We start from the raw sequence: 12,396 nt of genomic DNA, 5'->3' as shown, positions 1-12,396 counted from the left end.
ACGGGATACTCTACCTGTGCTGCTAGTACATGTGCCTTTACAAGTACGACACAACACGTGGTTCATGCACGATGGAGCTCCTGCACATTTCAGTCGATGTGTTCGTACGCTTCTCAAAAACAGATTCGGTGACCGATAGATTGGTAGAGGCGGACCAATTCCTGACCTCAACCCTCTTGATTTTCATTTATGGGGGCATTTGAAAGCTCTTGTCTACGCAACCCCGGTACCAAATGTAGAGACTCTTCGTGCTCGTATTGTGGATGGCAGTGATACAATACGCCATTCTCCAGGACTGCATCAGCGCATCAGGGATTCCATGCGACGGAGGGTGGATGCATGTATCCTCACTAACGGAGGACATTTTGAACATTTCCTGTAACAAAGTGATTGAAGTCACGCTGGTACGTTCTGTTGCTGTGCGTTTCCATTCCATGATTAATTCGATTTGAAGAGAAGTAATAAAATGAGCTCTAACATGGAAAGTAAGCGTTTCCGGACACATGTCCACATAACATATTTTTTTCTTTGTGTGTGATGAATGTTTCCTGAAAGTTTCGCCGTACCTTTTTGTAACACCCTGTATACTTATAGGCTTGAAATGAATGCCAATAGCCGGCCGGTGTGGCCGAGCGGTTCTAGACGCTACAGTCTGGAACCGCACGACTGCTACGGTCGCAGGTACGAATCCTGCCTCGGGCATGGATGTGTGTGATGTTCTTAGGCTAGTTAGGTTTAAGTAGTTCTAAGTTCTAGGGGACTGATGACCTCAGAAGTTAAGTCCCATAGTGCTCAGAGTCATTTGAACCATTTGGATGCCAATATGGAGCCTCACAACTCTGTACTGAAGGGAGACGGCGTGCGTGTGACGTAGGTGGCCTTGTGCCATCTCATTAGTCAACGCTCAGACGCACGATCAGAATATCTGACATGCCATATATTGCTCTGCACGCTCGGAAAGACTCCCGAACGTGCTATTCCACGCTATGACGTCAGAAACTCGGCACGCTCAACGCTTAACGTTCGGATGCACGGTCCGTGTGCGACGGCTTAACGGTCATCACGCTCGTTCGGCACCGGTGACACTCGTCTCCCAGAGAATGTCACGCAACACGCTTCGTCCTCCAACCCGGGAGATAAGACACGCGAAAAGCAAAGATAGCTTAGGTCAACCACAATCGATCTCAACGATGTTGTTGTTGTTGTGGCCTTCAGTCCTGAGACTGGTTTGATGCAGTTCTCCATGCTACTCTATCCTGTGCAAGCTTCTTCTTCTCCCAGTACTGCAACCTACATCCTTCTGAAACTGCTTAATGTATTCATCTCTTGGTCTCCCTCTACGATTTTTACCCTCCACGCTGCCCTCCAATGCTAAATTTGTGATCCCTTGATGCCTCAGAACATGCCCTACCAACCGGTCCCTTCTTCTTGTCAAGTTGTGCCACAAACTCCTCTCCTCCCCAATTCTATTCAATACCTCCTAATTAGTTACATGAACTACCCATCTAATCTTCAGCATTCTTCTGTAGCACCACATTTCGAAAGCTTCTATTCTCTTCCTGTCCAAACTATTTATCGTCCACGTTTCACTTCCATACATGGCTACACTCCATACAAATACTTTCAGAAATGACTTCCTGACACTTAAATCTATACTCGATGTTAACAAATTTCTCTTCTTCAAAAACGCTTTCCTTGCCATTGCCAGTCTACATTGTATATCCTCTCTACTTCGACCATCATCAGTTATTTTGGTCCCAAATAACAAAACTCCTTTACTGCTTGAAGTGTCTCATTTCCTAATCTAATTCCCTCAGCACCACCCGATTTAATTGGACTACACCCATTATACTCACTTTGCTTTTGTTGATGTTCATCTTATATCCTCCTTTCAAGACACTATCCACTCCGTTCAACTGCTCTTCCAAGTCCTTTGCTGTCTGTGACAGAATTACAATGTCATCGGTGAACCTCAAAGTTTTTATTTCTTCTCCATGGATTTTAATACCTACTCCGAATTTGTCTTTTTTTCCTTTACTGCTTGCTCAATATACAGATTGAATAACATCAGGGAGAGGCTACAACCCTGTCTCACTTCCTTCCCAACCACTGCTTCCCTTTGATGTCCCTCGACTCTTGTAACTGCCATCTGGTTTCTATACAAATTGTAAATAGCCTTTCGCTCCGTGTATCCCTGCTACCCTCAGAATTTGAAAGAGAGTATTCCAGTCAACATTGTCAAAAGCTTTCTCTATGTCTAGAAATGCTAGAAACGTACATTTGCCTTTCCTTAATCTTTTTTACTAAGACACGTCGTAAAGAAAGTATTGCCTCACGTGTTCCAACATTTCTGCGGAATCCAAACTGATCTTCCCCGAGGTCAGCTTCTACCAGCTTTTCCATCCGTCTGTAAAGAATTCGCGTCAGTATTTTGCAGCCGTGACTTATTAAACTGATAGTTCGGTAATTTTCACATCTGCCAACACCTGCTTTCTTTGTTATTGGAATTATTATATTCTTGTTGAAGTCTGCTTCTGTATAGCTTGTATATTTTATTTTCGCGTTTTTGGCCACGATAAGTCAAGGATTCCGGTGAGTGTGCGCCATAGTTCTCTTGCCTAGCTGACATGCGTTTTCCCACAGGGCGGACGGCAGCACGCAGTACACGTTCGCGCAGACGCCGAAGATGTCGACCTACCTATTCGCCGTGATAGTGTCCAAGTTCAACGAGACCACGTCGGCCGACGACGACTCGCACAACTTGTGGTCGCGGCCCAGCGCCACGGAGCAACGCAAGTACGCCGCGTCCATCAGCCCCGCCCTACTCCAGGTACTCCAACAGTTCTCCACGTGGCACACCCCAGCCACTGGAACTTTTTTTTTATTACATCACAGCTCAAACGCACCAAGAGATGACCCTATTGCGTGAACCGCAGCGGGCTAACTTCTGAGACAAGTAAGTGAGCCAGTTCCCGCTCCTTGAATGACTGCTGGTCTCGTAATGCTGTCACCCTGAGTCTGTTTTCTAACTTTTGTTTCACAATCGTTTAGGCAAATGTTGGGCTGGTCCCCAATCTCTCTCTCTCTCTCTCTCTCTCTCTCACAAGAAATACACTGCTGCTCGAAACACGCTGCATACTGCTGCTCATCAAAACGCTACACCATGAAGGTGTCGTGCAAAATACACTAGTGGCCATTAAAATTGCTACACCAAGAAGAAATGCAGGTGATAAACGGGTAATCATCGGACAAATAAATTGTACTAGAACTGATATGTGATTACATTTTCACGCAGTTTCGGTGCATAGATCCTGAGAAATCAGTACCCTGAACAAGCATCTCTGGCCGTAATAACGGCTTTGATACGCCTGAGCATTGAGTCAAACAGAGCTTGGATGGCGTGTACAGGTACAGCTGCCCATGCGACTTCAACACGATACCATAATTCATCAAGAGTAGTGACTGGCGTATTGTGACGAGCCAGTTGCTCGGCCACCATTGACCAGACGTTTTCAATTGGTGAGAGATCTAGAGAATGTGCTGGCGAGGGCAGCAGTCGAACATTCATCCAGAAAGGCCCGTACAGGACCTGCAACATGCGGTCGTGCGTTATCCTGCAGGGATCGAATGAAGGGTAGAGCCACGGGTCGTAATTCATCTAAAATGTAACGTCCACTGTTCAAAGTGCCGTCAATGCGAACAAGAGGTGACCGAGACGTGTAACCAATGGCACTCCATACCATGACGCCGGGTGATACGCCAGTATGGCGATGACGAATACACGCTTCCATTGTCGTTAACCGCGGTGTCACCAAACACGGTTGCGACCATCATGATGCTGTAAACAGAACCTGGATTCGTCCGAAAAAATGACTTTTTCCCATTCGTGCACCCATGTTCGTCGTTGAGTACACCATCGCAGGCGCTCCTGTCTGTGATGGAGCGTCAAGGGTAACCGCAGCCATGGTCTCCGAACTGTTAGCCCTTGCTGCTGCAAACGTCGTCGAACTGTTCGTGCAGATGGTTGTTGTCTTTCAAACGTCCCCATCCGTTGACTCAGGGATAGAGACGTGGCTGCACGCTCCGTTACAGCCATGCGGATAACATCCCTGTCATCTCGACAGCTAGTGATACGAGGCCGTTGGGATCCAGCACGGCGTTCCGTATTACCCTCCTGAACCCACAGAGTCCATATTCTTCTAACAGTCATTGGATCTCGACAACACGAGCAGCAATGTCGCGATAAGATAAACCGCAATAGCCTTCAATCCGATCTTTATCAAGGTCGGAAACGTGGTGCTACGCATTTCTGCTCCTTACAAGAGGCATCACAACAACGTTTCACCAGACAACGCCGGTCAACTGCTGTTTGTGTATGAGAAATCGGTTAGAAACTTTCCTCATGTCAGCCCGTTGTAGGTGTCGCCACCGGCGCCAACCTTGTGTGAATGCTCTGAGAAGCTAATCATTTGGATATCACAGCATCTTCTTCCTGTCGGTTAAATTTCGCGTCTGTAGCACGTCATCTTCGTGGTGTAGCAATTTTAATGGCCAGTAGGGTACGTCACAACGGCATTTGGTGTACTACATGCTTGGATATACAAATGAGTAGCATTGCAGCGCAACCACACAACGAAGGTATGACTAAATTCTGCATATAGGGGTCCCATAAATGTTATGACAAACATCGACGGGTTGTAAACGGTGTTTTGAGGAACAAATCAAGGACAGGAAGACGTGTCCGGAAACGCGTACAAAGACGCAACACAACGTCAGAGTTATAGACGCCGGCTTCTGCTACTAGGTCACACTTTAGGCAGCAAACGCAACGTCGTACGCTGACGGAACGTAGACGGAACGTCTCGCAACATTGTGATTCAGTGATCGCGCGTGACTGACTGCCATGATCGCCAGTGGAGAAGATGGAGCTAGCTGCTGCGCAAACGGGCCTTTTCTTCTACGGTTGCGATGCTCTGCTGCTTCGGTGGATAAAAGATTCTGACACGGGATTTCCTCTTAATTTTCTTTTTCTCTTGGCACCCTCTAAACTCTCCAACGTTTCTCGGTATTCATAGATGGAAATCTGTGTCTGAAACCATCATCCACCGAGGCAACAGGAGACAAGGCCTGTCTATACAGCAGTTGGCTCCATCTTCTCCAATGGTGATCCTGACGAGCAGTCGCCATCACTGAATAACAAACGACGTTGCGAGACGTTCCATCTACAGTCTGTCAGCCTACAAAGCCACGTTTGCTACAGGAGTGGTAACCTAGTGGTAGATGTTGATGTTTACAACTGGACTCTCTTCAACGTCGTTGGCTGACTTTGCCAGACACGAGTTCCTATCCTCGATTTTTTTGTATCCCGCCTGGATAGGCGGGCCGTGGAACTGCCCCTGTAAACTGAAAGGTAGGCCGAATGTAGGAAGCGAGTAGGAGCAGAAAAAGGTGAAGTACTTCGGTATTGCTTGTAGATTTTACAAGATTACCATAGTTTTTTTTCTTTTATTGTGATTTCATTCCTCTGCCCCATATGGGCAGGGGAGGGCTGTCAGTGGCACAATCCGCCGCTCTTCAGCCGAGTGACATGACATCTAAATGATGGAACCATTTTAACCACTGTAGGCTATCAGATTTATTCCTTTAATGCACCCTGCATACAAATTATATTACTGGCCGTGGACCTGTACATGAAGAAAATACGATGACTTTTCGTTCGCATAGCAGTTAATCTGGATACCAGGAGTACATTTCTGACGTGTTAATGCCGGTGGCTGTACCATAACTCCCAGATCTCTGTAATGTTATCTTTCAACAAGATAACATAACCCCTTGTTGCCCTTTCTGTCCTGACCTGCTCTATATAAAGAGGCTGTTCAACTGTTGCCACAGCCAGCACGATCTCAAGATGGCATGCACTGAAAAAAAGAAGATGATTAGTGTTTAATGACCCGTTGACAACGAGGTCATCAGAGACCTAGCACAAGTTCAGATTTAGGAAGCATTGGAAGGAATTCGAAGGTACCACCTAGCATTTGTCTTAAGAGATTTGGGGAAATCACAGGAAACCTAAATCAGGATGGCCACACGGAGATTTGAACGGATGTTCTCACTAACATGCTAGAGCCTAAGCTGCTATCTGAGATGGCAGCTCTGTGTACAAAAGTTCAAACACTGTATATCCCCAAATCACCTACAGTTTAAATCGTATTTTTCTTACTACAGTATACACGCAGTATATAAAATTTCATCATTTGCTATCCTTTCCGGTGTATAAACTTTAATAGCCAGTTCTGTACGAGGGGCGTTCAACAAATAATACAACACGCTTTTTTTTTTTTTTTTTTTTTTTTGCAGTTTCCGTAGGAAGATGCGGAATTTGTTGTAGGACATCGTTGAACATTCCCAGATCAGCCTCTATAGTTTCATGAAGTTCTGAAAGGTGGCAGCGCTATACTAGTGGGTCACTGAGTCTCTTTCGGTGGAAAAGCAGAGCATAGCAGATATTCATGAGCACTTGCATAATGTCTGCGGGGACCTAGCACTGAATAAAAGCACGGTGAGTAGTTGGGCGAAGCGTCTGTCATTATCGCAACTAGGGCCCGCAAACCTGTCCGACCTGCCGCGTGCCGGTCGGCCGCACACAGCTGTGACTCCTGCAATGTTGGAACGTGCGGACACTCTCACTCGAGGTGATCGACGGATTTCAATGAAATACCTCGCTGCACAACTGGGCGTCTCTGCTGCTAGTGCTGACACACTGGCCAAACAACTGGGGAACTCAAATGCGCCGGCCTTGTGGCCGAGCGGTTCTAGGCGCTTCAGTCCAGAACCGCACTGCAGCTACGGTCGCAGGTTCGAATCCTGCCTCGGGGATGGATGTGTGTGATGTCCTCAGGTTAGTCAGGTTTAAGTAGTTCTAAGTCTAGGGGACTGATGACTTCAGATGTTAAGTCCCATAGGGCTTAGAGCCAATTCAAATGTATGTGCCCACTGGGTTCCCCGTCGCCAACAGAAGACCATAAAAAGTAAAGAAGAACCATCTGTGGCAAGTTGCTTGCCACGTTACGAGGCTGATCGTGACAATTTTGTGTCGAAAAATGTCAAAGAAGACGAAACATACGTTCATCGCCAGCAGAGTAGTACCATGTATGCATTCATGCCCTCCCTAGATGGCGTCAGGCCCTTGCATTGAGCAGTGGTTATATTGGAAAATAGTGTTTTGTAACCAAAAGATTGCGGAATAATATGGTGCGTTGAAATAATGGATAAGACAAGCTGCTCTGAAAAAAACTGTGTTGCATTACTTGTTGAACGCCCCTTGTATATCTACTAAAACTATATTGGAGTACATCGAGTAAATGAAAAAGTATCAGACCATAAATATTAGGATATGGGAAAGAGGTGACCATTCCAGGCAGTTTCCTCCGCTTCAGATCGTTTCACGTGATCTGGAGCCACCTGAAATTACTATAGACTTCGACATATCCGGTGACCAATTTGAACGGTGAGCTCACACACTGCTTAATTTCAGCAAAGGCTTTTCTGCAAGTGGCAGTTTCAGAGATTGATTTATCTGTGTGTGTTTCCACAGGCTATGGAAAACTACACTAGCATCAATTACAGCGAGTCTACTATTACCAAGATGGACCAGCTGTCCATCCCTGACTTCTCTGCCGGTGCCATGGAGAACTGGGGCCTCGTCACCTACAGGTAACTTCGCTGCAGCTGTATGCATCTCTGGATATCTGGATACACCGTGACAAATGTAAATAAGTACCGTACAGGGATCCGAACGAGGATCTCCTGCTTATCGCGAGTAATTGTAGACCATCAAAGCACGTCTGCCCCAAATTTCCAATATCTCTAAAACTTCCCTCTCATTGCTCCGAGCACTACAACCAGATGTTCTGTCACAGGGTTTGCGGAAATACTCTGTCGTAAATGCGAATTGAAACTGCTCCAGCAGTTGACGTTCGTGGAGCCTACCACCGTGGTGTAAATGTTCTGAAGATGGTCACATTCTGGTCGAAACCGATTACCATTTCAAATAAACATTTTATTGCCATCAAGACTGTTTTTTATCCATTTTTAAAGAATTTCAACCAGACTGTTGTTTTCCTACACGGGGATTACTTACAGACAGTAGACTGGAATTATTAAAGTTTTGTAATCGGCAACCGTGACAATAAATCCCACAAAACAACAGCTAAATTCTCTGTTTGACAACTACACTTAGGGAAGTTACTCTAGTTCTAACGAGAGTAAAATTGATTTTGAAGTAGAGAGGTGTGTCTCGTCTACCACCTATCAAAATCTGTAAAACTCTGTATTTATGTACTATCAGATTTCGAAGACTGCATATGCACAAGCCATTGAGCAATACTGTGTAACGGGCTGTTACGACCGGCAGATCACAAGAGTTATAAATGAGGCGTTATTTGGCGAAAAACTAAACATTTTCTTCAGATAATATGTAATAACATATCTGTCACGGAAACAGAAGATGTTGTGTTGTCATGTGTTCTTCTCTTATTCGTTACGAAGTGCAAATGAGGAGATTGTTTGAAGTATAAAACACAGCAGACTGGAAAATTACACATGCCTAACAAGGGCACCATGTAGACATGCTATGAGGGTCGTACAATAAGCAATGCCCCACATTTCTTTTTCTCAGAAAATATTTACTGTCAAGAGTTAGAATTTGGTGACAATATACATCAACATGTCTTGTCCATGTCCTATTTTTCTACGTAGTCTCCATAACGCTCTACAGCCGTACGCCAACGTTGTGGAAGAGCATGTATTCTCTGCTTGTGAAAGCTCTTGTCCTACAGGCGTTGCCATATTTTCACTGCATGACTGACACTCCCGTCATCTTCAAAGTGTGTCTCAAAACCCTCAAACAATTCAGATGAAATGTCGTTTCTTTGACTCTAGCGGTCCACTGTGGGCATTCGTGGAACCCATCGTGAGCACCTCTTTGAGTATCCGAGGGACTCTTGTCATTTCCGAGGCACTATCAATGCTGACCGACAACTGTCAGCCAATTGTCAAATTGTGATGCGTCAGTCGCACGAATAATGGCATCCGCACGATTCAGTATGTCTGGTCCATTGGCTGTGACAGGACGTCCCGAGCGTAGCTGATCATGTTACTGTGTTTCTGCATTTGCTGAGGCTGTAACTTTCTTTTACCCTTGTGTTGTTGTCGTTGTGGTCTTCAGTCCTGAGACTGGTTTGATGCAGCTCTCCATGCTACTCTATCCTGTGCAAGTTTCTTCATCTCCCAGTGCGTACTGCAGCCTACATCCTTTTGAATCTGCTTAGTGTATTCATTTCTTGGTCTCCCTCTACGATTTTTACCCTCCACGCTGCCCTCCGGTACTAAATTGGTGATCCCTTGATGCCTCAGAACACGTCCTACTAACCGATCCCTTCTTCTAGTCAAGTAGTGCCACAAACTCCTCTTCTCCCCAATTCTATTCAATACCTCCTCATTAGTTATGTGATCTACCCATCTAATCTTCAGCATTCTTCTGTAGCACCACATTTCGAAAGCTTCTATTCTCTTCTTGTCCGAACTATTTATCGTCCATGTTTCACTCCATACATGGCTACACTCCATGCAAATACTCTCAGAAACGACTTCCTGACACTTAAATCTATACTCGATGTTAACAAATTTCTCTTCTTCAGAAACGCTTTCCTTGCCACTGCCAGTCTACATTTTATATCCTCTCTACTTCGATCATCATCAGTTATTTTGCTCCCCAAATAACAAAACTCCTTTACTACTTTAAGTGTCTCACTTCCTAATCTAATTCCCTCAGCATCACCCGACTTAATTTGACTACATTCCATTATCCTCGTTTTGCTTTTGTTGATGTTCATCTTATATCCTCCTTTCAAGACGCTGTCCATTCCGTTCAACTGCTCTTGCAAGTCCTTTGCTGTCTCTGACAGAATTACAATGTCATCGGCGAATTCAACTGCTCTTGCACGTCCTTTGCTGTCTCTGACAGAATTACAATGTCATCGGCGAACCTTAAAGTTTTTATTTCTTCTCCATGGATTTTAATACCTACTCCGAATTTTAGAGTCGAGGGACATGAAAGGGAAGCAGTGATTGGGAAGGGAGTGAGACAGGGTTGTAGCCTCTCCCCGATGTTATTTAATGTGTATATTGAGCAAGCTTTTACCCTTCGCCCTACTCCTATCAACTGCAGCATCGCCACACACTGCACGCAAACGATTATGGATGTTCGCCGAGTTGTTTGTAACGTGAGTCGTATGTAGACGCCATTTGGACGCTGTACTACGGCTCTGCCATCTGCCAGAACGGTTCGAAACTTCACCGGCGCACAGAACAAACACAAATGTGAAGCACCAACAAGGGCGTGTCTATGTATATTAATGGCTTCTTAAAAAAAAGGTGGGGCATTACTTATTGAATGGCCCTCGTTCATCACGTACGGTAGATCCTTCCTGCAATAATCCTTTCGGCAATAATCATATTGTCCGGATCTGTTCCAAAGGCTTTTGCCACGATCTTCCACCCATCATTTATCTTATTTGATTTTTCGGTAGGCATGCGACAGCGAAAGCCGCTTATAAAAGCAGGCGTTTTTTGGGTCTCATACCTATTGGTAATAGAAAGGAGGACTAAGTGTTTAGGACAGCCCATGGGCTAGGAGCCATATGTACAACCAGAGTAAGATCCACCTTATTGTAACTATCCTGCAATACAGGGTCAAAGTTCGAATATTACGCACTTCTCGCACCTTAGGCAAATGGAGCAAATCGGTTATTCTTTATGCTTTAAATGTGGTCTACGCTGTGCCATAATGTGCTTAAGGGAGCATCATTTATCTCTTCGGCAGTTCCTGAGAAAACGCGGAAAAAGTATTTTTCACCATTTTTTCGCGTTCAGCAGCGGGTACCTAAGTACCTAAACGCAGAAAATTGCTTATATTGTAACGGTATGTTCTCTAGAAATTTATCTAGAAGTATCATCTTTTCGTTTTTAACAATATTTATCCATTATCGAGAAACACCCAAAAACATTAATTTTGGGGTAGCAAAACGCATCAGCGGATTGCAAGGCGGCTGCCCTTAGCAAATAGCTGAAATTTTTACGATATATTCCTAAAATCTCACACGCGAATAACCTTGAAAAATTACTTGATATCTTTATCCGTTTCCGAGATACAAATGTTAAAAATTACTCAACCTATACACGTAAAACAAGCACGTAAAATCCGGTGAGAGGTGGAAACGTAGTTTATAAAGTAACGTAGTACGGGGAATTATGCTGCAAAGTGCTTCCATGATCATTAGAATGGTTCTGGAAACCCCACGTTATTGCAATGAACTACACGCTAAATTTTTGTGCACGTAAAATCCGGTCTGAGGTGTAAAATTAACTTTGCCGTATTTAGATTTCACGTAAGTAGAACATCAAAATTTTACTGACCCACAAAGTTCTTTTCATACGAGGGACATGCTTCGCTGTGGCAGGAAAAGTAGAGAACGAGCGAGAAAATACATCTGTCGGAGCACGAAAGGATGAATACCTCCTATGCAAAAGGCTGACTGAAAAGTGGGGTGCCTACTACCTCATTCTACATCCTTCAACACATTTAAAAGTTTTCCTAAAAATTTTGGCATGCGAACATATTCACGCTTTTTGATGCTGATAAACAAGGAGACAGTAGCAGCGGGAAAGGGACGTAAAATTAATAAATACTGATAGTAGACTGCGGTCGTGGTACGGACATGGTGGAAGAGAGAGAGACGGTGTGAGAGAAAGAGAGGACACAGTGGCATTATACACTCCTGGAAATTGAAATAAGAACACCGTGAATTCATTGTCCCAGGAAGGGGAAACTTTATTGACACATTCCTGGGGTCAGATACATCACATGATCACACTGACAGAACCACAGGCACGTAGACACAGGCAACAGAGCATGCACAATGTCGGCACTAGTACAGTGTATATCCACCTTTCGCAGCAATGCAGGCTGCTATTCTCCCATGGAGACGATCGTAGAGATGCTGGATGTAATCCTGTGGAACGGCTTGCCATGCCATTTCCACCTGGCGCCTCAGTTGGACCAGCGTTCGTGCTGGACGTGCAGACCGCGTGAGACGACGCTTCATCCAGTCCCAAACATGCTCAATGGGGGACAGATCCGGAGATCTTGCTGGCCAGGGTAGTTGACTTACACCTTCTAGAGCACGTTGGGTGGCACGGGATACATGCGGACGTGCATTGTCCTGTTGGGACAGCAAGTTCCCTTGCCGGTCTAGGACTGGTAGAACGATGGGTTCGATGACGGTTTGGATGTACCGTGCACTATTCAGTGTCCCCTCGACGATCACCAGTGGTGTA

General features: G+C 45.1%; 1 protein-coding gene across 1 annotated transcript in view; it reads left to right on the top strand.

The window, feature by feature from the left end:
• Positions 1 to 12,396, top strand: part of LOC126088430 (aminopeptidase N-like) — a 168,901-nt gene that overhangs the window by 42,204 nt on the left and 114,301 nt on the right. Inside the window, exons 4-5 of the mRNA XM_049906574.1 lie at positions 2,644 to 2,830; positions 7,595 to 7,713. Of these exons, the coding sequence (XP_049762531.1) occupies positions 2,644 to 2,830; positions 7,595 to 7,713 (306 nt within the window). The remainder of the gene's footprint in view (positions 1 to 2,643; positions 2,831 to 7,594; positions 7,714 to 12,396) is intronic.

This window comes from Schistocerca cancellata, chromosome 6 (genome assembly GCF_023864275.1).
Source record: "Schistocerca cancellata isolate TAMUIC-IGC-003103 chromosome 6, iqSchCanc2.1, whole genome shotgun sequence".
Classification (NCBI taxonomy): domain Eukaryota; kingdom Metazoa; phylum Arthropoda; class Insecta; order Orthoptera; family Acrididae; genus Schistocerca; species Schistocerca cancellata.
Note: the sequence above shows the minus strand (reverse complement) of the source record. Positions and strands in the feature narration are given on the sequence as shown.